Below are 25,378 nucleotides of genomic sequence, written 5' to 3'. Positions count from 1 at the left end.
TCGAGGAAACAAAGAGTTGTGTTTTATTTCCACAGTAAGTAGGAAAGTAGGAAGCCCCTGTGCCATCATTACGGTGGGGGTGGGACTTCCCGTCAGAACCGGAAGGTGAAGAAACTGGCCGGTTATCCAAGGAAGCTGACTCTCATGTCTCCAAGACACCAACAGCCGAAATCGGGAGAGTGAGGACAGGTAAACCACGTCCCCAGGTGAGATGGTTGGGGGTGTCAGCGCCCATGTAGGTGTGCCACAGCAGAGAGGACTGTGGGTTAAGTAGAGCCAAGCTCCCCTCAAGACCTGTGTTCATGAAGAGTCAGCAGTGACTTGAAGGAATCTTCTAGAAGAGAAACAAACGATGGAACACAGCCTCTCCCATACCCTGAAGAGTCCTGGCTCCCGTGGCTCCTTGGCTGTCCTGCCCCAGCCACCTTCAGTTCCCTCACTTTTTACTCCTACATAAGACAAATGCTGTGGTCTCGTTGACGTGCTCAACAACCGCTTTCCAGGCCAAGCCTGATGGTCTGCGGCGCCTGGGAGGCCGAGGCAGGAGAATTAGGAGTTTCGAGGCCACCCTGAGCTACACAAAAAGACCGTGCGGCGTGTACCTTTAATCCTAGCACTCGGGGAGGCAGAGGCAGGTGGATCGCTGTGAGTTCGAGGCCAGCCTGGTCTACAAAGAGAGTCCAGGACCGCCAAGGCCACACAGATAAAGGCTGTCTTGAAAAAGAAAGACAGACAACCAGGCCCCTTTCCGGGGCCTTGCTTCACCATGCGTCTGAACCATTGTCTCCTAGAAGGCTTCCTGTCTCTAGGGACTGCAGGCCAGCCCTCTCTCTCTCTGTTCAGCCCCCCATCCAGCTGTCACCCACTCATAGACAGTCCCAGGTGTCCTGGGCCATTTTCTATGGCGTCTTCCTCTACACCCCACAAAGAGGGTGCTCCTCTTAATCCCTCTTCAAGATCCACCCCAAGGAACCCAGACTTCCTCTCCTGCTCACTGAGGTCCCGAGAGATGCCTAGCCAAGAGGTGCCCTTGGCACTCAGCCTTGCATGACCCACTTTGACACTTACCTACCAAAACTTCAGCCATTTCAGCAGGCCGGGTTGAGCCCGGGAAGCCTACAAGACAAGGGGACATCGCACTGTCACCACTACCCCCGCAGCCTCAGGTCCCCGCTGTCTCCCGCTGCATTTCCTGATCCCCCCATACTCACAGAGGATGACGAAGGTGTGACTCCTCCCTGGAAAGAGAAGACCAAAGGAGGTGACACGAGGCTATGGCGACCCTTTCTAGGCCCTAACTTGGCCTCAGGTTTCCCAAGGTCCCCCGTGATAAGCCAACATCAGCCCTACGCAGAGCCCAGGGGAAGCCTACGGTGGCATTTAATTCATCTGTCCCTCCTTTTCCTCATAAATACATCCTTGTTTCATTTGTTTGCTTTTTTAGTCTTTGCTCTCGCGGTGCCGAGAAACGGAACGCAGGGCCTCACACATGCAAGGCGGTGAGCATCTTACCACCAAACCACATTCTTAGCATATATATATATATACACACACATATATATATGTATTTTTTAAAGATTTATTTATTTATTATTATGTATACAGTGTTTTGCCAGAAGAGGGCATCAGATCATATTATAGATGGCTGTGAGCCACCATGTGGTTGCTGGGAATTGAACTCAAGACCTTTGGAAGAGCAGTCAGTGTTCTTAACCCCTGAGCCATCTCTCCAGCCCCCAGCCTTTATATTTTGAGACAGTAAATTGCCCCGGCTAGGTGTGAACTATAGCCCAGGCAGTCCCTGAACTTACGATCCTCCTGCCTCAGCCACCATCCCCATACCACCCCAAGTGGCTAGGACGACAGGCTGTGGACCGCCTGTCTATGCTCTTATCTTAGAAGAGTGGTCTTTAAGCCGGGCGTGGCGGCGCACGCCTTTAATCCCAGCACTCAGGAGGCAGAGGCAGGAAGATCTCTGTGAGTTCGAGGCCAGCCTGGTCTACAAAGGCAGTTCAAGATGGCCAGGGCTACACAGAGAAACCCTGTCTCAAAAAAAAAAGAAAGAAAGAAAGAAAGAAAACAATCTATTTTGTATATCTATGTAGTCGGGCCAAAGGGCACATGTGGAGGTCAGAGGACAGCATGGAAGAGTCCTCTCTTTTCACCTTGTGGGTCCAGGGGGACGGAACTCAGGCTGTGAGGCAAGCGCCCCTCCCTGCTGAGCCATCTCCCGGGCTTCTAAGGCTGCCTTGTCTGCAGCTTCGCAAGACAAACCTCGCAACTCTTTCTTCTCCCTTTTTGTATTTCCTCAGAGACCCTAAGCTTAGCTCTAGGATGTGTTGGGCTACTATCCTCCCTGCCCCCCAGCTGCTGCCCCCCCAAAGGGTAAGGGAGAGCACTGTCCCCAGGCACGCCTCCTGTGTTGCCCAGGTATCTCTTCCTGCACTCACTTCCAAGCTACTCTGGGGTGTGTGTGTGTGCGTGTGTGCGTGGTGTGTGTGTGTGTGTGTGCGCGTGTGTGCGTGTGTGGTGTGTGATGTGAGTGTGTGTATGCGTGCACACATGCGTGTGTGGTGTGTGTGTGTGCGAGCATGGTGTGTGTGGTGTGTGTGTGTGTGTGCGAGCATGGTGTGTGTGTGTGGTGTGTGTGTGTGTGTGTGTGTGGTGTGTGTGTGTGTATGTCCCACTGAAGTCCCCCTTACAAGTGTGATGGAGGAAGGAGGTAAGCTTCTCCTCACTCCGAGCAGAGACAGCCTCCCTTCCTCCCCGACTCTCCACCAGGAGAAAACAAAGCCTTTTCCCTTTTCGAAGCTCACCTTGGGGGTGGTCTTGGCATAGTACTGCCAGTTGTAATTAGGGTTCCCCTGCGGGCTATTGTAGTAGTTCTGTGGGAACAAAAGGGAACAGGGGTGGTCAGGGAAGGGGGGGGGTGTAATAACGGCTCCACTACTTTGCCCAGGCGGCAGGTTTCTTAGAAGCCACGCTTCTGTCCCCCTCCTGTCACCCCACAGGGCCAGCAGGAGCCCACCCCAGCAGGGCCTTCCTTCCCTGGGATCTCTCCCAGCTCCTCAGATGTGACATGGGAGGTGAGGGTAAGAGACTAAGCATTTAAGTCAGGGCCCAGGGGGCAGGATCTTGCCTTGGCTGTGTCAGGCGACACCTCTTGTCTCGCAGCTGTTTGCGGCTGTGGCTGCGAAAACTATCAAATGGGAGGGGGAAAGAGAGGATTTCGGGTTAAGCCAGCCTTGAGAATTGGGGCAGAGAGAGAGAGAGAGACAGACAGAGAGAGAGAGAGAGAGAGAGACAGACAGACAGACAGACAGACAGACAGAGAGACAGAGAGACAGAGACAGAGACAGAGACAGAGACCCAGGCCCTTCCAGGGGAGCCTGGCGGCAAAGAAGCTCACCTGATCAGCACCACGGGCTCTCTTCTGCAGTGATGGCAGATCCGAGCCCTAAAAAGGAGCCAGAAGCCAAGTTAGCGTCTCCATGGTCCTCCAGGCCTTGCCAGCCTTCCGAAGCCCAGACATTTCTCCTCAGCTCTTCTCAGCTCTACTTCTTCTTGGGGCTCTGCCACGCTACACACCCTTCCCCCAATAAAGGTCCCAGCAAAGTCCAGTACGACTAGGGGATACTTATGGCCCAGATAGATATAGGACATGGATTTCCACACTCAGGATTGGCCAGCAGTGTGGAGAGCCCAGCTGGGTAAGAGCACCACCTCCACACATACTGCAGGGTTGAAAGCTGTTGAATGGGAGACTTTGCTAGAATAGCAAAGGAGGTGACGCCATAGGGGTCCCTAAACCCCAGCCAGCCATGTGCCTACATCACCACCACCACCACCCCTGCTCTCTGTGGGCCTCTAGAGGCTCTGTGAGCCTTTAGACTGATGCTATTCTCCATATTTGGGGCTCAGTGATTAAGTTAGTTCTCAGCTAAGGGAAGAGGGAAAGGGAACATTTAAAGCAGTCTGCACCTGCACACCTCACAGCTCTTCCAAGTCTGACAGAGGAGATAGGGACCAAACCCACCATAGGCAGGGGCTCTACCACTGAGCCACACCCCAGCCCCTCACTGGGGGATTCTAGGCAGGGGCTCTACCACTGAGCCACACCCCAGCCCCTCACTGGGGGATTCTAGGCAGGGGCTCTACCACTGAGCTACACCCCCAGCCCCTCCCTGGGGGATTCTAGGCAGGGGCTCTACCACTGAGCCACACCCTAGCCCCTCACTGGGGGATTCTAGGCAGGGGCTCTACCACTGAGCCACACCCCAGCCCCTCACTGGGGGATTCTAGGCAGGGGCTCTACCACTGAGCCACACCCCAGCCCCTCACTGGGGGATTCTAGGCAGGGGCTCTACCACTGAGCCACACCCCAGCCCCTCACTGGGGGATTCTAGGCAGGGGCTCTACCACTGAGCCACACCCCAGTCTCCTGGCACTGAGTCTCAGCCACACCACCAGCTCTGACACTGAGGTCACAAACTGGCCACTCACGGGCCTCTAGACACATTTTGTTTGGTCTTTCTTTCTTTTTAAAAAGATAGTTGCAAGTGATTTTAAAATCAGATTTCTAACTTTTCTTGAAAAAAAATTACACTCTAACAACTCTAGTCCTACACAAGGACTAGACAAGGGTGCACAAGGAACTCAGATAACCTGGCCTTAATTCTGGTTCCGAAAGGCCGCTAGCCATGCAACACTGAGGTGTGGCTTTCTTACTGATCCAGTGGTCCTGATCATCTTCCCCAAGGCCCCGCTGCGCAGGCCTTCTGCACCTGCCTGAACCCGCTCCCCCTCGCTTTTCCTCCTCGGTATCCCCTTGTCATCACTTGATTGACCCCACCTCCCCCTCCCAGTCCTGTCTTCCTCCCCATCTTGCCATCACCCCCCCCAGCTCCACCCACTTTCCTTGATACCCACCCAGCTGTGGCTGTCTCCGCGCCAGGCCACGCCCAGCAGGATAAGCAGCAGAGCAGAGACTATGGCTGGTTTCATAGTGGTGCAGTGAGTGCCCGAGCTGCCTGCCTTGGGATTTTTATCCTAGGGAGACCCCGCCCACCCCAGAGGCCCCGCCCCCTACCTGGAAGACCCCTCCCACTCCAGAGGCCCCTCCCATCTGACTCCTTCAGTGACTCATGGCTTCTCCTCTCGCTCTCCCGGTCCACCCAACTCAGGGTTGCACAAGCCAAGGAGAGCAGGAAGGGAAGGTGCCCTCACTCAATCATCCGGGAAAGGAAGAAAATGAGCATGCCGTCTGTCAAGGGCTGCCAACCCTGGTAGAGCTGAGCTGCCTCACCCCAAAATGAGAGGTTGTGCCCAACCCTCTTACCTCAATCTGTTTCCAGTTGAAGTAGGGAGTTCTGCGTTTGAAATTCTGGGAGGAGGGAGGAGAGATGAGAGAGCGGCCCGGTGCCAGATCTCAGAGCGTAGGAAATGACAACGCACCGGGCAAGGCGCCAGGTTGGCTGTAGGAAGGGCCGGGTGTGGCTTGGGGCTTGGGTGAGGATCAGAATATAGGCAAATGAGGGCGCTTGAGTTTGAGATAAGGTTGGAGATTAAAAAAAATGACGAGATGCCGTAGCTCGAAGGTGGAGAGAGTCGTCGGGCGTTGGTGGTGCACACCTTAGAACCCCCGCGCTCAGAAGGCAAGAGGGTTCTGAGTTCTAAGCTGGCCTGGGTTAGTTACATAGCAAATTCAAGGCCAGCCTGGGCTAGCTAGCAAGTTTTAAGCCAGCTACGGCTACGTAGTGAGATCTTGTCTCAAAAAATAAAACAAAACAAAACAGCCATGTAAAATAACAGCTGAGGAGCCCAGCAGTGGTGGCGCACGCCTTTAATCCCAGCGCTCTGGGAGGCAGAGGCAGGCAGATCGCTGTGAGTTTGAGGTTAGCCCGGTCTACAAAGCGAGTCCAGGACAGGCAAGGGTACACAACGAAACCCTGTCTTGAAAAAAACAAAATAATAATAATAATAATAATAATAATAATAATAATAATAATAATAATAATAATAAATTTTTTAAAACAGCTGGGCTGCAGCTGCTTTGAGGGAGACATGGTGGAGCATGACAGCCAGAATCCCCGGGGTCTTTGAAAAGTGATAGCTCTCTTTCTCTTACCTCCCAAAGTCTGCGGAAGTAGAGTAAGGCGCGAGTGCTAGGAGACGGGAGACGGCCCTGTGAGAGAAAGATGGGGGGAAAGGTAAGCCGGGGGCCCACCACAGCTCACCTAAAGCCCCGGATCCCACCCCTGCCTGCTTGCAGCCTGCTGAGATGCCCTGTGACTGATGTGTGAAAGGGACACAGGGAGGAGACTGGCTAGGTGTCCGTGCTGCGTGCTGAGATGCCCTGTAACTGATGTGTGAAAGGGACACAGAGAGGAGACTGGCTAGGTGTCCGTGCTGCCTGCTGAGATGCCCTGTGACTGATGTGTGAAAGGGACACAGAGAGGAGACTGACTAGGTGTCCGTGCTGCGTGCTGAGATGCCCTGTGACTGATGTGTGAAAGGGACACAGAGAGGAGACTGGCTAGGTGTCCGTGCTGCCTGCTGAGATGCCCTGTGACTGATGTGTGAAAGGGACACAGAGAGGGGACTGGCTAGGTGTCCGTGCTGCGTGCTGAGATGCCCTGTGACTGATGTGTGAAAGGGACACAGAGAGGAGACTGGCTAGGTGTCCGTGCTGCGTGCTGAGATGCCCTGTAACTGATGTGTGAAAGGGACACAGAGAGGAGACTGGCTAGGTGTCCGTGCTGCGTGCTGAGATGCCCTGTGACTGATGTGTGAAAGGGACACAGAGAGGAGACTGGCTAGGTGTCCGTGCTGCGTGCTGAGATGCCCTGTGACTGATGTGTGAAAGGGACACAGAGAGGAGACTGGCTAGGTGTCCGTGCTGCGTGCTGAGATGCCCTGTGACTGATGTGTGAAAGGGACACAGGGAGGAGACTGGCTAGGTGTCCGTGCTGCCTGCTGAGATGCCCTGTGACTGATGTGTGAAAGGGACACAGAGAGGGGACTGGCTAGGTGTCCGTGCTGCCTGCTGAGATGCCCTGTAACTGATGTGTGAAAGGGACACAGGGAGGAGACTGGCTAGGTGTCCGTGCTGCGTGTCTGCCCCACGCCAGATCTCTGTTCTCCCAGTCCCTGTCCTTGGCACAGCACACCTGTCACAAACCCCCCAGGACCCAGGGCTACCACAGTCACCCACACGCCTGTCTCTCCACCTCTTCCCAAAGGCTACAGTGGAGACCAATAAAGGAGCTGGGGACCAGCCGTGTGGGGCAGCGGCGGTTTGTTTCCAGAAAGAGGAGTGAGCGAGTGGCTGACCGCCCATCCAGCTGGTTACCCCTCATCGAGAGGCCATGGTTTGCCAGAGCTCCCCTTGTCCTGAGCAGAGAAAGAGGCTCTAAGAGGAAACTAGAGGGGTTGGCTATCTCTGGAGAGCAGCGGGCAGGGGCGGGTTGGCAGGGAAGAGGAGACACTACCACCTCTCCATACAGATCAGATGTCCCAGCTCAGGCTAGAACCCTCCCCCTCACTCACCGCACTGGCCACAGAGCTCCGCTCCCTTATCCCCCACACACACTGGGAAAGACTGGAACTGGGTGCCCTATCCTGGCCAGCACTAACTGCTCCTTCCTCCCACACTGACCCGCTGGAAGGCCGCTCCCACCTAGCTAGCATTCCCAGATGGGCAAAGTGCTTGGTCAAGTGTGTGCGGGCCCTTGGTCCAGTTCCAGTCTGTGCCCTGACTTCATACGGAGTCCTGAGTCTCCCAAGGGCTACAGCAAGGAAGCTTGTCCCACCAGAAGATGATTTCTTAAACAAACAAAACAAAAACCCAGACCTCTCACCCAGGCATGGCGGTACATGCCTGGAACCCAAGCATTCGGGAGGCTGTGGCAGGAAACTTTCATGCTTGGGGTAAACATGTGCTATCTAGTGAGTCCAAGGCTAGCCTGAGCTATATTGAGAGGCTCCACCTCCAAGTTAAATAATAAATAAAACAAAATTTATTTCGTTCATTTAAACCAGACACACGGGGGCTGGAGAGATGGCTCAGAGGTTAAGAGCACTGGCTGCCCTTCCAGAGGTCCTGAGTTCAGTTCCCAGCACCCACATGGTGGCTCACAGCCATCTATAGTGAGATCTGGCGCCCTCTTCTGGCCTGCAGGTGTACATGCAGGTAGAACATTGTACACATAATAAATAAATCTTTTTAAAAAATAAAATAAAAGATAAAAACAAACAAACAAAAAACCAGACACACATTGCTGCTTAGAAACCACCATCTCATATTCCTCAGAGATCAAGCAGGCTTTCCCGATGCTTGGACAATTCTGTCCCCACCTCATCACTGCCTATTCCCCCCTCCCCCCAAAAAAACCATCAAGTCTTGGGGGAGATGCCTTAGGATAAGAATTAAAACTCCAGTGGCTCAAAGGGGCCAGTTAGGTGTTAGGAACACTTGATGAACAGGGTCACAGTAGCCATTGGGAGAATGCAGACCCACGGCACAAAGTAAGGCCACTCTGTGAAAAGAGGGTCCCAGGGTGGCCAAAGTTTTCAAGATAAGCCAGGCACCTAAATTATTAAGTTCCAATTTTCAAATTTTGGCAAGTAATTCATACTCTTTTTAAATCATGTCCTGGCGACTCTTGAGAAGGCCAGCCCCCAACTCTTCAGTGTGCCCTGTCTTTTCTTTAAAGACTCCCAAGTTTTCTGAGCCTGGTGTCTCAGGCCTGTCATCCCAGCTACCCAGGAGGCTGCGGCAGGAGGAGATTGAGTTCAGGGACTGCCTTGACAACTTAGTGAATCCCTGTCTCAAAATAAAAAGCGGAAAAGAATGCTAGGGATGTAGCTCAAAGGCAGAGCCCCTGCCTAGAATCCCCCCGTGAGGGTGTGACTCAGTGGTACAGCACTTTGTTTATCTCTTTTGTGGCCCTAGGTTCAATCCCAAGCACTGAAAAAAAATTTTTTTATAACTAAAAGTAGGGCTGGAGAGGATGTCTCAGTGTGTAAGAGTATTTGTTGATCTGGTCGAGGGCAGAGTTCAGATCCTAGCACCTGCATCAGGCAGCTCTAACCTGTCTGTACCTCCATCGCCAGGGGACCCCGTGTCCTCTATGGCCTCCATGGGCACCACCCTTAATGCACGGAGACAACACACACACACACACACACACAGACACACACACACGCGCGTGCGCGCGCGTAAACTTTTTTTTTTAAGTGAAAATAAACTTCAAAGCTTTTAAAACAAACACTGGCCCAAACAGGCACAGCTCTCATCCACAGTCATGGTTTCTGCCCGGGGAGTTTGGATTTTTTTTTTTTCTTTGCCTTTCATCTTCTGACTTCCCATCAAACCATCATGATGTCAAACTGCCCTGGCCAGGAGCACCCACGGCAAACGGACAGGGTGGGGCTGGGAGAAAGAAAAAGCGCCTCACTGCAACAGCTATGATGAGTATACAGGGGCAGGGTCACTCCCAAGACTTGTCACCCATCCAGGACTCAGCAGCTCTCCTGTCTCTTTTCCTTGTTTCTCTGGGTTTGTCAGTCTCCACATGTCCTTGCAGGGCCCATGTGACTCCCCATTCAATGAATTCCCTAGGTTCATGCCTACTCAGTCTGCCTTCTGTGTAGAGCTGGGGATTGAACCCAGAGTTTCACCAGTGTTAGGTAAGAAGCTCCACCACTGAGCCACACCCCAGCCCCTCACTGGGGGATTCTAGGCAGGGGCTCTACCACTGAGCCACACCCCCAGCCCCTCAATGGAGGATTCTAGGCAGGGGCTCTACCACTGAGCCACGCCCCCAGCCCCTCACTGGGGGATTCTAGGCAGGGGCTCTACCACTGAGCCACACCCCAGCCCCTCACTGGGGGATTCTAGGCAGGGGCTCTACCACTGAGCCACACCCCAGCCCCTCACTGGGGGATTCTAGGCAGGGGCTCTACCACTGAGCCACACCCCAGCCCCTCACTGGGGGATTCTAGGCAGGGGCTCTACCACTGAGCCACGCCCCCAGCCCCTCACTGGGGGATTCTAGGCAGGGGCTCTACCACTGAGCCACACCCCAGCCCCTCACTGGGGGATTCTAGGCAGAGGCTCTACCACTGAGCCACACCCCCAGCCCCTCACTGGGGGATTCTAGGCAGGGGCTCTACCACTGAGTTTCAACTCAGGCATTCACTGATGGGTTTTAATTTTGAGATACCATCTCCTTAAATTGTCCAAGCAGGCTATAAACTTACTGTGTCATTCAGGGTGGCCTTGAATCTGCCAACCTTACTGCCTTACTTCCCGAATTGCTGGTATGGCAAGGCGGCAACCTTACAGTCTACAGGAGAGACTAGACTGAGGTTGAGCGTCCACCTAATTCTTTATGCTGGGACATCTAAGGCCATCCCATCTGCTCATTCTCTTCCCAGGTGTCCACGGGCTCCCCACTTGTGGACTCCTTCCGTTTGAGCATCTGCCTAAACGCCTTTACAGTAGCCATGATTACTGTATCCCTGCCTCTCTATGAAGCAGTCTACCTCTCCTCTGTCTAGTCCTCCACCTTCAGGTCAGCAGTGCGTGGCCTTCTGGCCCTTACCTTGTTGATGGCGTCCCAGTTAATGAAACCCAACTTGGATTTTAAATCCTACGGAGAAAACAGAAAGAAATGTCCAAACCAGATCATGAAAAAAAAAAAAGATGTTTGAGCTTTTGTTTTGTTTAGGGCAGAGAAGGTCAAGAGCTGGCCTGGAGAGATGGCAGGTGCTCAAGAGCGCTGGATACTATCCCAGATTCTATTCCAAGATATGGTCCTAGCGGTGCCAGATTCCAAGCACCCACACAGTGGCTCACAACACCTGTAACTCCGGTTCCAGGAGCTCTGATGTCTTCTATCCTCTGGTGGCACCAGGCACACATGCAGGACACGCACATATAGGCCAGAAAATCACTTATACATATATGTATTCAAAAGGTCAAGGCTGTGTCTTTCCCTTGGGATGTGGAGGGCTGAGGAAGTAAGGTTGGTTCCCCCAAAGGAGAGTCAAACAAGCTGACAGAACGACTCACCTCCCAGAAATTGTCAAAGCTGAACGGCAAGGAGGAAGGTGCAGGGTTCTAGGGAACGGACAAGAAACAGCAGGAGGTTAGGAGTCCACTTTGTGAGCAAGAGGGAGAGGCGGGAGATGTGGGCGTCCGGAAGGAAAAGGTAAAATGCCTGACACCCTAGTCCCAGCCCAAGGTAGAGGAAGACCCTCCACTCACCACAGCCTTGAGTCCACTGACAGCTTCGTTTTGTATATTGTCCCCACTGGGCCCATGGTCCTGGTAGGGGAAAGGAAGATTTACATTAGAGGCTCCTGTTCACTGGTCCAAGTACCTGTCAGTCTATACCAGGCCCGCACTTCTCCACCACTGTCCTCAAGTCTCTCCTCTCCATAACCTTTCTTCTCCCTCTAGGCAGGGGCTCAACCACTGAGCCACACCCCAGCCCTTCACTGGGGGATTCTAGGCAGGGGCTCTACCACTGAGCCACACCCCAGCCCCTCACTGGGGGATTCTAGGCAGGGGCTCAACCACTGAGCCACACCCCAGCCCCTCACTGGGGGATTCTAGGCAGGGGATCTACCACTGAGCCACACCCCAGCCCCTCACTGGGGGATTCTAGGCAGGGGCTCTACCACTGAGCCACACCCCAGCCCCTCACTGGAGGATTCTAGGCAGGGGCTCCACCACTGAGCCACACCCCAGCCCCTCACTGGGGGATTCTAGGCAGGGGCTCTACCACTGAGCCACACCCCAGCCCCTCACTGGGGGATTCTAGGCAGGGGCTCTACCACTGAGCCACACCCTAGCCCCTCACCGGGGGATTCTAGGCAGGGGCTCTATCACTGAGCCACACCCCAGCCCCTCACTGGGGGGTTCTAGGCAGGGCCTCTACCACTGAGCCACGCCCCAGCCCCTCACTGGGGGATTCTAGGCAGGGGCTCTACCACTGAGCCACACCCCAGCCCCTCACTGGGGGATTCTGGGCAGGGGCTCTACCACTGAGCCACAACCCCAGCCCCTCACTGGGGATTCTAGGCAGGGGCTCTACCACTGAGCTACACCCCAGCCCCTCACTGGGGGATTCTGGGCAGGGGCTCTACCACTGAGCCACACCCCAGCCCCTCCCTGGGGGATTCTAGGCAGTGGCTCTACCACTGAGCCATACCCCAACCCCTCACTGGGGGATTCTAGGCAGGGGCTCTACCACTGAGCCACACCCCAGCCCCTCACTGGGGGATTTTAGGCAATTGCTCTATCTCTAAGCTACAGCCAGTTCTCTTTTATTTTTTCAGATAAGACTCTCTAAGTTGTCCAGACTGGCCTTGAACACACTCTATAGACCAGGCAGTCCTTGAACTTGCGACCCTCCAGCCTCATCCTCCCCAGTAACTGCGATTACACGTCTTGCCCCCATGCCTGGATCTCTTTGTTCTTCTGGTTAACTTTTGTCTGATTTCCCACTTGCCATCAGCATGGCTCCGGTTCCAAATGGAAGGAGGAAGAAAGAGGAGCAAGGGCAGAGGAGGGGAGGGAGAGCCCAGCCACCATTTTGGTTTCCTGGTTGTCAGTCGCTCCAAAGTTTAAGAGCAGCTTACGAAGAAGAAATAAGTTTGCTTGTTTGTTTGTTTGTCTGTCTGTCTCTTAGCATTCTGCCCCAGTCTCCATCATCCCTTCTGCTAATCTGCCTTGGCTCACCTGGTAGTCGTGGTAACCACCGAGAAGACGGTTGCTTTCTCTGCTTTCCTAGGGAAACATAAAGTGCAGAAGTCAGTGGGCAGGACAGGGCAGGACAGCGGGGGTGAAGGAATAGGGAAGGCAGTGGGGAGAGCGCTTTCTCTCCTGCGACTCCACCAGCTCTTGCTTCCACCCGTCCACGCGTGACCCCGTGACTGCTCATCTGTGCTAATGAATACATCGCCATCTGGTGCTGTTCATTTCTCCAGAACCTGGCAAGACGCGCCACTGCCACCAAGTCATCTGAAGCCTCCCCTTGGCCAGGCTGCCGGGCTAAATTGACACCGACCAGAACCTCCCGGATGGGCTGGTGTCTGCACCGGGCATGAATGGGTGGTGACTGGAGAGTCCGTGGGTCTGGGCAGCACAAGCTAAGCTGCTTGGCCACCTCTGGAGTTAGGGATCAGCAGCCCGTAGTCTTTCTCACGCCCAGAGCTTACTGTAGACCTGGCCAGGATGTGGGGATTATCCCTGCCCTGTTAGTATTGTTACTGAAGACTAGGAGCTCTTGTATTCTCTGCAAGCCAAGCGTCTCTCCCTTTCCTGGTGTCCCCTGGGACTGTAGAACCTCCCTGTTCTCTGCTGAAGTACCAAAAAGAGAGAAATTGAGTTTTAAAAAATGTCTTTAAAAAAGAAAAATTGGTAGAGACCTTAGAAGAAAAGAAACCGATGATGTTGTTGACTCTCTGTGTTCTTTTTTTATCGTTGATGTTGGTGGTTGGGTTTTGCTTTGTTATGTTTTGTTTGATTTTCTTTTTTTTATTATATTTTTTTATTAATTTATTCATATACGTTTTGTTTGATTTTTCAAGACAAGGTTTCTCTGTGTAGCCCTGGCTGTCCTGGACTCACTTTGTAGACGAGGCTGGCCTCGAACTCACAGAGACCTGGCTGCCTCTGCCTCCCAAGTGCTTGGACTAAAAACATGTGCAGGGGATGCCGGCTGACTCCCTGTGCTCTTAAAGCTGATTTAAAATAAATAGACAGATAACAAGAACTAACAAGGTGAAAGAGTTGCTCTTAAAACCCGGGAACCCATAAAAGTGAGCACTTTAATATACACAGTCCTCAGAGAGCTGCTCTGCCCCGCCTCCCCCACTTCCCGGTCCTCTCCCAGCCTTGCCTTGTTCCTTGCTCAATGACCCTTGCTGCCACCAGCACCCAGCCCAGCAGCCTCAGCATCTCCAAGGGATGGATGTGAAACTCAGAATTCCAGCCCCACCCCAGCTCTGCAGGCTCAACCTGCATTTTGCACAAGACCTCTAGGTGTGGACAGGGGTGTTCCACTTACTCAGGCAGCGTCACAGCGGGTGCTGACCCCGGTGCCCAGATTTCCAGAGTTACCAGGGAGGAGGTGTGTGCGTGCTCTACTCCTCCGCTAGACTTTTCTGGATTCGGGTCACTGGCCAGGGATGGGACACTTAAAAATGATCTGGTAAAATACTGGCAGTGGGCATCAGTGGTACATGCCTGCAACTCTGGCACTCAAGAGGCCGAGGCAGAGGTATCAAATGTCTGAAGCTAGCCTGGGCTAAAATAAATAAATAAATAAATAAATAAATAGGACTGGTTTACACATGCTTTCCTCACAGCCTCGTTTGGATACAGAGCAAAGCACAGTGCATAAGAGTTAGCCATCAAAGGTTAAGGACTGTTTGGGCTGTATAGGGAATTCAAGGCCAGCCTGAGATGCTTAGCGAGCCCCCTGCCTCAGGATAAAGACTAAAAAGAAGCTGAGCTTGGGAATTTACGCTTGGAATCCCAGCACTTATAAAGCTCAGGCCAAAGGATTGCTGGGGCTTTGAAGACAGCCCGGACAGATCCTGTTAGCAAGACCTTATCTTTAAAAAAAAGAAGGTGGGGGGGGAGGTGGTTGCTAGAGAGATGGCTCAGCGGTTAAGAGCACTGACTGCTCTTCCAAAGGACCTGAGTTCAATTCCCAGCACCCACATGGCAGCTCACAACTGTCTGTAACTCCAAGATCTGACACCCTCACACAGACACACGTGCAGGCAAAACATCAATGGACATAAAAATAAAAATAAATAAAAATTTCAAAAAAGGGGAAATAAAGATTTTTAGTTCCACAGTAGAACACTTGCCTAGAATCCAGCATTGAGGAGCTGGGGTGGCCTGATGGGGGATGGGGTGGAGGAGAGGGGTGGCTGCTCAATGCTAGAGTGGTTTGCCTAGCAAGAGCAAGGCCCTGGTAACGCACACACATACAGAGCGGCAGGTATGAAGGAACGCTGTCTTGCTGTTCACGCTGACTTTGGAGACTCGGGATTTATGGGGAATCTCTGTCCAGCTTCTCCCTCGTCAAGTCTGGGTTCCCTCCCAGGGTGGGGTGGAGGTTAGCATCAGTAAGAAGACTGAGAGGCGTGTGCACCTGGGCCCACAGCAGCACAGTGATGGCAGGGAACCACTGTGCACCTGGATTTGTCTCTCACCTGGCTTCCAGATCCTCCGGCCATGCGTACAGCATTCCCACCATTCTCTGGGTTGTCACACTGTTGGGGGAGAGTTTTTTGTTTTTGTTTTTGTTTTTCCTCCTCTCTCAATCTACTGCCACTTTGCGACCCCAGCCAATGAGACCACATAGTGATCGGCTTCTCTTGGGAGAGACAGCAGTGCTCCCATGGTTCGGCCAAGCCCCATCCCGGACCCTTTGCCAGCATTTTGTCCATCCCTGGACACTCACCTCCGGCCTGTTTCCACCACCGCGTCCACCACTTGCTTCTCTGCTGCTGGACGAGCTACTTCCCTGCAAAGAAAGAACCCACATGGCCTGTAAGTCACGTGGGGGGGGACCCAGGAGCGCCCAGCCATCCCTCTCCAGCCTCCTTGCTTTCTCCATCTTTGGCCAACTGGTTGCTAGAGGCAGTTGAACTTTGGTAAAAGAAGGGTTAGGGTAGGGTTTGCCAGGCTTTGGAAATATGGAGTGACTTTGGGAATCTACACACTAAGAAGCTGCCACTGGGCTTGAAGACATGGCTCTGAGGTTAAGAGCAAGGACTCTTCCAGAGGACCAGAGTTCAGTTCTCAGGACTGTTGCTAGGAGGCTCCAGTCCCAGGGGTCTGGTCTCCAAGGAAACCTGCACTCACAGGCACCTCATTTAAAAGAAAATTGGAAGAAGCTGCCACTAGGGGGCAGGATGGGCTCATTCCATGCCAGCCCTTCCTTAAGCACCCACTCTCACAAAAAGAGGGGACCCTAGAATCCTTACCCTGGAGACTGAATAGCCTTCATCAAAATTAGATGTTTCTCTGCCCTGAATGGGGAGAGAAGACAGTCTTCAGACTCTGCAAATAAGGTCACTTTGCAATTAGCTTTGCTTATTTGGTCTTTTTTCTTTTTCTTTTCTTTTCTTTTCTTTTCTTTTCTTTTCCTTTCCTTTCCCTTCTTCTTCTTCTTCTCCTCCTCCTCCTCCTCCTTCTTTTTTTTTTTAAAGACAAGTTCTCTTGTAGCCCAGAGTAACCTTGAGCTCCTTAACTCTTGAACCTGCCTCCACCCCCGGGGGACTAGGGTTCCTGGAGCCCGGGATGGAGCACTGACTTCGTATACCCTAGACTAGCAGTTCCACGTAGACCGTTGACACCAGCCTCCACACTTGCCGCTTTTGACTTGGCGCCGTTCTCAGACCCCAGAGACCACTCGGGTGGGCTCCGAGTTTGAACACTCTTGTCTTGGAGCTCCTAAGCTGCCCACTCCTGCATCTCCCACCCGTCACACATGCTAGTGTGGTCCACACGGCAGCTATCCTTAAGTCTCCACGGGGCAACCCTTCCCTGTTTTAATGGAAGCATCCCAAACAAGTGTGTGTGTGGGGGGGGGTGTTTTCTTGTTTGCATTATTTAAGATATAGCTATGTCGCCATGGCTGTCCTTCAAACGCACAGCAATCCCCCTGCCTCAGCTTTCCAGGTGCCCAGAGCACAGTATATCCCACGTGTCTTCTTCCCTTCCCTCGCCTTAAGCTCTACTCGGCAAGCAGTAAAGGTTAGACCTGAGCCAGCGTGTTCCCACCGTGGAAGCGTGGGGGCGGAAGGAGTCCCACACAACCACTGTCACAGATGCCATCCACTCCGGGGCTGTGACAGCTTTCAGGGAAACCGGAAAGCTGGAGTTCTCACCACCGTGACCCCATCCCAAGGAAGAAACTTACCCGGGACCCAGAACTGCTGCCGCCCCTGTTGCCTTGACTACGGTCACTGCTGTAGCCGTAGTTACCGCTACCGCTACCGCCGCTGTTGCCGCCACCGGTGCTGCCGTCGTCATGGCCACCGCCGCTGTGGCCGCCACCAGTGGTGCCGTAGTCATAGTCACCGCCACTAGTGGTGCCTTGACTACCGCCACCGCCGCTGTTGCTGCCACCGTTACTGCCGTCGTCATAGTCATTGCCGAGGCCTCTGCTGCTTCCCTGAGGGGCCAGGAGAACGGAGCAATGGATAAGGACAGGACAGCCACAGTTGTCTTCCTCAGCCCCTCACAGGATCCCGCATGGCCTCAGCCCCCCCCACCCCCCACTAGATAGCAGTGCGCCCCAGCGCGTCCCAGTGCATCCCAAGAGCTGAACCATAGGCCACGCCTCCTCTTACCCCAGAGTTGCTGGAGCCAGATGGTGGGGGGTTGGTACACTGTGCACAGAAGAGGGGAACCCCACAAGGGCAGAGATGTCAAAGCCGCGTTCATAGGCCAGGCATCTCTTGTTGCCTGTTGCTTGACTCCGTTGCCCACTTCCTAGTTCCTTCCCTCCCTCTTGCCTGGCTTGTGACTGCCACCCATTCAGCTCCCTTCTCCCTCTTCTCCCGTCGCTCCCCGTCCCGTCACAGGCACCCAGGCACCCTTTCCTCTTACCCCTGAGTTGTGGTTGTTGCCTCTCACTGAACCGTAGCCAGGCTGAGCCACAGCTCCCTGCAGGGAGGGCGGGAACTGAGTTCAGGATCCAGAGGAAAAGGGGTGGGAGGACAGGGTTGAGCCATGGGGCCTGGACGGTAACTTCACCTGGGTACCGGTTTCGTAGGTGAACAGCTTGCCGTTGCCACCCTGATCCGCAGAGCCACCCAGAGAGCCGGTTCCATAGCTGTCTTCTGAGGCCCAGGGAGTCCCTTGAGCACCAGGATTTCCGTGGCCTCCGACGCCACCTCGAGAGGCGAACACGCCGTGGCCTCCAGATGTCCCCTGCAAGGACAACACAGGCACCCTTAGTGGGCCTTTCTCTGATGATCATAGGAGAGGGAGAACCAGGACCCTCAGAGGGAGAAAGAGGGGGAACAGGAAGAGGGGAGACACACCAGTAATGACAACGAAAGAAACTGTCCCAGACAGCCACCAAGGAACCATCGGTTTCACACCTTGACCCACTTCTCAAGGTTTATTGACCCAGCCACCCCTACCCGCCCCCCCGCACACACACACCCCAGCACACCTGGCTTCCCAGCCACTCACCCAAGACCCGGCATTGCGGACAGCATCCGTCTCCCGTCGAATGACACGCTCAGCCCACCTGCCAGCCTTCTTACCCCCAGCGTTCTCCAGAGACCGGGCTGCTTCCTCGAGCCTGTGGTCGAAAGCGTCCCCCCTGGCCTCCCTCAGGGCCAAGCCACCTTCTTCTTCACGTCCCCGGCCGAGGGCGTCCTGGGTTCCAGAGCCGGCTGCCTCTTTAGCCCCTTGGCCTACAGCCTCACCAACTGCATGGCTAATGGTATCTCCCAATCCTTGCGCAGCACTTGCCCCGGGACCCTCTATTCCACTCTGCAGTGGGCTAGCTGCCCCGCTACCCAGACATAGGGCTAGCAGGAGACAGGCCAGGCACCCCTGTAACTTCATCTCTGCCCAGCTCCCTCTCTCTCTCCTGGGGGATCTTTGCAACCCAGTCTTCTTCCTGTTCCCTTCTTTCTTCCTCTGAGATATGGGGACCTCCTGCCTTTCTTTCTCTGCGTCCTTAGTCTACCTCCCTGGGGACCCACAGCCCTCTCTGTTCCCAGACTCCCCTGCTTTCCAGAGTCGTCCTTCTTGCCACTAACCCTTATACCGTAGGTTGCGGAGAAGCTAACAGGGCTGGGCAGCCTAAAGTCCCTCCTCCGAGTGACTCAGGGCCGAGCCTCCGATAAGGTAATGAAGCTTAATTGTGAGTGAGAACCTGTGGTGAAACAGAGAGCCAGCAGGGAGGGAGGGGGAAAGAGACGGATGCAAAAGTGTCCCAGTTGCCTAACCCCAGGAATTTGGGGCGCAGGGTGGGGACAGGAGCATCCGAAGAGATGGGCGTTGATGCCATCTGGAGGCGGCAGGGTGGGGGGGGGGACTTAGGAAACAGGGATCACAAGCGGGTGAGGAGCCCCCCCCCTTACCCCAAGGAAAGCCACAGTGACAGAGGACCCATCCCAGACCAGCCAGCATGTTCAAGGGCATGTAGAAAGGGAAGAGGCGACCATATTCCCTGCTCCTGTCCCTCCCCTGGGATCTCTCCACCTGCAGGGGCTCACCCTTGCATGCTCACCCCACCCCACCCCCGGCCCCGGCCCAGAAGAGCGCTCTGAGACAGCAGTTAAGTTGTGAGTTCTGAGTGAAGGAGTTGGCACACTTCTGTGAGTGACCCAGCAAGGAAGGGTTCGAGCTGAGAGCTCAGGGGCTCTGGATGAGGAACAGGGAAACTGGGCAGGACAGCCACCACGCCCCCCCGCCCCCCAGGAAGAGTAGGCGGCCTGGGCCGGGAAAGCCCAAGGGAGGGGAAAGCTGACCCAGACACCCATCCTGTTTACCAGAGGTGCATGTGTGTCTGTAAGAGCTCACAGCCACTGCGCTGCTTGCTCACCACCCGCAGCCTTCCCCAGGGGCCAGGGCAGCCCTGGCCAGGAAGGAGGTATCCGCACCAGACCAACCCCTGGCACCCGCTGCCTTCACCCTCCACCAGGGTTCTAATAGGGGAGCCTCCTCCCCAAGTCTCATCCCTGCTCGACAAGTGTGACCACTTCTCCGTTCCCAGGGGCCCTGGGTCCTCCCAGTTTCTTGTATCACTGGCCTTCATCACCTGGCTAGGAGGGGCCGGTTTCCACCTGCCTTTCTCAACTTCTCCCAGTCAGCCTTTCCCCACCCACCCCAGCATCCGCACCCCAGCCTGTAACAGTCAACACTTCTGTGAATATAAACACCATTCCTGACTGTCTCTCACTCCTACCTCCCTGCTGCTCCATTGTTGGAGTTTTAATGATGGTTATAATACTGCTAATACTACTATTACTAATAATAATAATCACAGCTCCAATGTTTGTCAAAGGCTCTCTGTGTGCGCCCAGATTTCCACCCTGGCAGCTCCCGTATGTCAGAATCATCTAAGCCCTGAAAGATGGCTTTTTTTTTTTTACCCCTCTGTTTAAATGTAGACACTAGGGCTCAGAGAACACAGAGAACCTAGGGCTCAGAGAACACAGAGAGCCTGTAGCTGAACCAAGAGCCAAGCTCAGACCTGCCTTTGGCAGAACCCAAGCTGCTAAGCCTCGTCTGTCACCTCAGTGTGTCCTACCAACCCATACTGGTTTTGCTCCTGGGTGGATGTAGGAGGAAGGGGGTGCAGGAAGAAATCTGGGTCCCCGGGAGGAGTGGCGGAGAGACCGGTCTAGTCCCTGAGCCTAGATCCCACTCACAGGATGGGTAGAGGAGGGACTCGGGGCAGAACGCTCACTGGGTCCAGCTCCTTGGTGGATCCTCGGGCTAGGCTTCGCTTGCCTGGTCCTGCGGCCTGCCCTGTCCCATCTGCATCAGCGCTCACTCCCTGTACGCCAGCTTACTTTCTCGCTTAAGACTATTATAAGAGCCTGACATGGCGGCACACGTCCCAGCACTTGGGAAGTTGAGTCAGGAGAATCAGTAGTGCAAGGCCTGCCTAGCAAGACCCTGTCTCAAACAAACCACAGTGACATAGGGTATTATAAAACAATGTTTTAGGGGTCGGCCAGATGGCTCAGCAGGTCAAGGCAACTAAGGCTGACCAGCTGAACTTGATCACCTGACCTCACATGGAGGATTGAAAATTGTCTTCTAGCAGGGCGGTGGCGGCGCACACGCCTTTCAGCCCAGCACTCGGGGAGGCAGAGGCAGGGGGATCGCTGTGAGTTCGAGGCCAGCCTGGTCTACAAAGCGAGTCCAGGACAGCCAGGGCTACACAGAGAAACCCTGTCTCGGAAAACAAACAAACAAACAAAAGATTATAAGTGTTGCAGGATGGGGAGGGGAGTTGTCAGATGCTGGCTGCTGGATATGACGTGACTGCTGTACACATAAGCTCTTAGCCGCTGTGGTAGCCTGCAAAAGACAGGCACAGGGTACAGGGCGTCAAAATCCCAGCACGGATGGGAGAGCACTCCTTGAGACCCGACCCCTAGCTGGGGAGCTATTGGCAGTTGATGGTTGCTTGGCGTTCATCTCTCACCTCCCCCTGTCTCTACTCCGCTCCTGCTTATCCCACAGCGAGGTCCAGTCTGCTGACCATGTTCAGCCTACTACATTCTCCCTCCCTCCCTCCCTCCCTCCTTCCCTCCCTCCCTCCCTCCCTCCCTTCCTACCCCCCCCCTCACACACACAGGACATACAATCAAAACCTTCCCCTTAACCATATCAAGGTCGTGTCATCAGTCTATACAGCACATAAATGTATGAACATTTCAACGTATTTTCTGTTCATTTTAATGAGCCAGGTGTAAGCTCAATTTTCTTTCTTTTTTTTTTTTAAAGATTTAATCAATCAATTAATTGATTGATTGATTTGTATACAGTATTCTGTCTACACACCAGAAGAGGGCGCCAGATCTCACCATAGATGGTTGTGAGCCACCATGTGATTGCTGGGAATTGAACTCAGGACCTCTGGAAGAGCAGCCAGTGCTCTTAACCTCTGAGTTATCTCTCCAGCCCCCTAAGCTCAATTTTCTTAGCGAACATGTTTTATTACAAACTTACTAACCGGAGAGTACCTCACTTATATTTTTTTTTCAACTTTTAGAGACTTTATTTTCCTTCCATTTCTCCCTTTGCTCAGGTGTCTGCAGAGCAGCTCAGGACCACTCAGTGGTGGCTCCAACCCACTCAGTGGCCTGCGCAGTGGGAGCTGCTGACCAGTCCTCAGTGGTTGGCTGGGAGCTCCAGTCCTCAGTAGGAAACTGCTGGATGGGTACGGAGGGCACCTGCACACCCTCAGACCAGTCGGCCACCTCTGGCTGCGCAGCGGTGAACTCAGGAGCTGGTGCAGTCCATTCTCCCTGGAATTCCTCCTTGGTCACAGCCTTCTCAGCAGCAGCCTGCTCCTCCTTCTCAATCTCCTCTGGGTCTCTGTAGAAGTAAAGATCAGGCATCACCTCCCATGGGTGCTCACGGGAGCATCCACCACATCAGACCCGCTGAGTGAGCTCCCTTGTTGTTGCATGGGATGACAATGTCAACATAGCGCAGAGGAGAATCCGTGTTGCACAGAGCGATGGTGGGCAGGTTGACATAAGAGGCCTCTGTGAGGGGCTGGTGGTCAGCCCTGGGGTCAGTCACCACTAGAAGCCGTGGCTTCTTGAAGGCTGCTTGGATCTGGTTGGTGAAGGTCCCAGGTGTGAAGCAGCCAGCAACTTCAGCACAGCTCGCTGGCCAGTGTTCCTGGAGGAGATGACGCTGATGTCAGCAGATTCTCAATGGCAGCAATAACCCGAGCTGCAAGCGACAGCTTCTCCCAGGTCCTCTTCAGACTTATGATGCAGATACCATCACTCTTCCTTTTGTAGATGTACTGCTCCATCTGAAAGTCAAGGTTGGTGCCACCTAAGTGAGTTCCGGCGGCAAGGAATTTGAGGACATCCTCCTCCTTCATCTGCAGGACATCAAGGGCTCCGGACATTGTGTAAGCTTCCCTTTAAGTTACGAAGGGAATCAAGAACAACACCATATGGACCCGTCCCCTGGGCAGCGTGGAAAGCGAATACCTCACTTATAACCCGACTAACCGCAACAATAGGAAAAGAGGATTAAAGAACGCAATAACAAAACCGTAAAGATATCAGTCCCGAGGAATGATTCTCCTGGCGTAATCAGCAGGATTTCTTCTGCTGGAACCTGGGGTAACCAGAACCTGGAACCTCAGCCGGAGCCCAGAACCCCGAAGCCTTCCCTCGAGCAGTTCTCTCTAGGAGCGTCTCGAAGTGGAGGATGAACAGCCAAAACTATCCCAAGTCTCCAAAGGCCCCGCCTCCTGTTTCTGGCTCACATTTATACCTCCTCTCGGCATTTGTTCAAGGATGTTTTTCAGCTGGTTAACAACCAATCTCCCCCACACGGTGGTTCGACTTCTAAGGGGACAAACATCACCTGCTTTCTCACAGGTCTTTCCTCATCCCCAACTTGTGATGAAAACATGTTTCTCTCTCCTTCAGCCAGGTATGGTTGTGCACACCTGTGATCCCATCGCTCAGGCTGCCCAAGGCAGAAGAATACCAAGTTCAAGACCAGTCTGGGCAACCCTCGTCTCCAAATGGTGAGGGTGGCTAGAAAGATGGCTCCTCACTATCCGCATGGCAGCCCACAGCCGTCTTTAGCGAGAGTTCCCGGGTTGATCTGACACTCCATTCCACGCACACGGTGCACAGACACAGGGGCAGGCAAACACGTATACACCGAAGTGTAAAAATTAATTAATTAATTAAGAGGGCTGGAGAGATGGCTCAGAGGTTAAGAGCACTGGCTGCTCTCCCAGAGGTCCTGAGTTCAATTCCCAGCAACCACATGGTGGCTCACAACCGTCTATAGTGAGATCTGGCGCCCTCTTCTGGCCTGCGGATGTACATGCAGGCAGAGCTCTGTGTACACAATAATAATAAATAAGACCTTTAAAATAATAAAATAAACAAAAATATTTTTACAATTCTTAATTGGGCCAGGAGGGTGGCTCAGTGGATAAAGCACTTGCCACACAAGCACGAAGACCTGTGTTCGAGTCCCGGGAGCCATGGAAAGCCTGGCACCGCAGTGCCTGCCTGCTATTGCAGAGCTCCTAAAGTGAGAAGGGATGTGGAGGCAGGAGAATACCCAGAATCTCTTGTGCTAGCTAGCTCAGAGTATAAACCTGCAAATGAAGAAATTGTCTCAAACAAAATGGGCAGGGTTCTGGCATGTTAATGACAACACCCCCCCACACACACACACACATGAACGTACATGTACACACATACAATATCATACATAAGCAAATAAAAGATCATGTGTTATTATTTAATTTTACACGTATGGGCATCTTGCCTATGTGCCGTGTGTCTGCCAGAAGAGGGCGACCAACCCCCCATGCAACTGGAGTTGCAGATGGGTTGTGAGTCACCATGTGGGTGCTGGGAATTGAACCTGGTTCTCTGCAAGAACAGCACGTGCTCTTAAACCCTGAGCTATCTGTCCAGCCTAACAAAAATAGTTTTTTCTTTGATCACAGGTTAATGTATCATGAGGTCAACATGTGGCCCAGGTCTGACCCTAACTGGTCCTGCAGCAGCACCGTACAGTCTTCTCCTCCCCCCCCCCAAGACAGGGTCTCTCTGTGTAGCCCTGGCTTGTCCTGGACTCGCTGTGTAGACCAGGCTGGCCTCGAACTCACAGCGATCCGCCTGCCTCTGCCTCCAGAGTGCTGGGATTAAAGGCGTGCGCCACCACACCCGGCTCATCCTGCAGTTTTGTTCTTGTACCTTATAGCATCCTGTCTGTCTCTCTGTTTTAGACTCTCTTTTCTCTTTACTACTTCAGGAGGTAAAACGTATCAAGGGGTGGTGAGAAGTGTAAAGAAAACTACGATCTCAGAGGGCAATAGACAAAGCTGGGGTTCTCAGGGTTGGGGGGCAATCAGGGAGGTTCCTTCAGACCAACTGGTAGGCTGACATCTACAGGAAAAGAAACAAACCTTCACAGGGTGGAGGCAGGCATGCAAAGGCCGTGGGGCAGGAGAGACCACTGTGGCTGGAGGAGGCAGAGAGCGGAGCCGTCGGGAGTGAGGAAGGGGAAAAGACTGAGGGAGTTGGGGGATTGTGATGAGGACTTCGGGAGCCGCTGCTGACAGAGCTGCTTTAGGGAGCCCTCTGGGGCAGAAAGCGCACAGAGACCAGAGAGGGTGCCTCATGGGAAAGGGGAGGCTGGCAGAGTGTAGCCGGAAGATGGCCTTGGGTCAGGTCCCCTAGCCGCTTGCTATGGCTTCCTGGGACCGCCACATCCCATTCCTGTCCTGGAGCCATCAGTACTCACTCACAGAATCTTTTTATTTTTATTTTTATTTTTTTAAAGTTCTGTGCCTGGCAATGTGCATATCCAAAGCTTGAGGTCAGCAGGAGAGCGCACTACCTTCTTTTTTTTTAATGATTTCTTTATTTATTATGTATATAGCGTTTTGCCTGCTTGTACCCCTGCAGGCCAGAAGAGGGCGCCAGATCTCACTATAGATGGCTGTGAGCCACCATGTGGATGCTGGGAATTGAACTCAGCAGTCAGTGCTCTTAACCGCTGAGCCATCTCTCCAGCCCCACTCACAGAATCTTAATCCTTCCTTCTCTTCTGTGAAGACAGGTAGATGTGAGCCCTGGC

At 53.6% G+C, this 25,378-nt stretch overlaps 1 protein-coding gene and 1 pseudogene across 8 annotated transcripts; both read right to left on the bottom strand.

The window, feature by feature from the left end:
* Positions 1-18,823, bottom strand: DMKN (dermokine). 7 transcript variants are annotated; one of them, XM_084771096.1, is made up of 20 exons: positions 18,239-18,822; positions 17,795-17,971; positions 17,648-17,704; positions 17,389-17,427; positions 16,956-17,210; positions 16,018-16,062; positions 15,492-15,554; positions 15,241-15,300; positions 12,752-12,799; positions 11,273-11,332; positions 11,078-11,125; positions 10,608-10,655; positions 6,128-6,184; positions 5,339-5,383; positions 3,410-3,457; positions 3,140-3,199; positions 2,817-2,885; positions 1,212-1,238; positions 1,069-1,116; positions 1-334 (listed from the first exon to the last, which is right to left on the bottom strand). In XM_084771096.1, exons 1-19 carry the CDS (start codon positions 18,617-18,619, stop codon positions 1,069-1,071), a joined length of 1,635 nt encoding a protein of 544 aa, XP_084627222.1. In that variant the 5' UTR covers positions 18,620-18,822; the 3' UTR covers positions 1-334. The 7 variants fall into 7 exon arrangements, with proteins under 7 accessions (XP_084627222.1, XP_084627223.1, XP_084627226.1 ...); XM_084771097.1 differs by having other exon boundaries at positions 1-331; XM_084771100.1 differs by lacking the exon at positions 3,140-3,199 and having other exon boundaries at positions 18,239-18,823.
* A 2,952-nt stretch (positions 18,824-21,775) lies between these two features.
* LOC311591303 (small ribosomal subunit protein uS2-like) lies at positions 21,776-22,702 on the bottom strand (annotated as a pseudogene). The gene has a single exon. The product of its transcript is annotated as a small ribosomal subunit protein uS2-like (transcript).
* Positions 22,703-25,378: the final 2,676 nt, after the last annotated feature.

This window comes from Acomys minous (genome assembly GCF_964271855.1).
Source record: "Acomys minous genome assembly, chromosome: 20".
Lineage (NCBI taxonomy): Eukaryota > Metazoa > Chordata > Mammalia > Rodentia > Muridae > Acomys > Acomys minous.
Note: the sequence above shows the minus strand (reverse complement) of the source record. Positions and strands in the feature narration are given on the sequence as shown.

Excerpts from the sequence above, each read along its gene's own strand:
- DMKN (XM_084771096.1), bottom strand. The coding sequence starts at position 18,619 with ATGAAGTTACAGGGGTGCCTGGCCTGTCTCCTGCTAGCCCTATGTCTG. Across the intron at positions 16,063-16,955 it reads GCAGCAGTTCTGGGTCCCGG|GGCAGAGAAACATCTAATTT; the intron begins GTAAGTTTCTTC and ends CTCCCCATTCAG. Across the intron at positions 1,117-1,211 it reads TCACACCTTCGTCATCCTCT|GCTTCCCGGGCTCAACCCGG; the intron begins GTGAGTATGGGG and ends CTTGTCTTGTAG.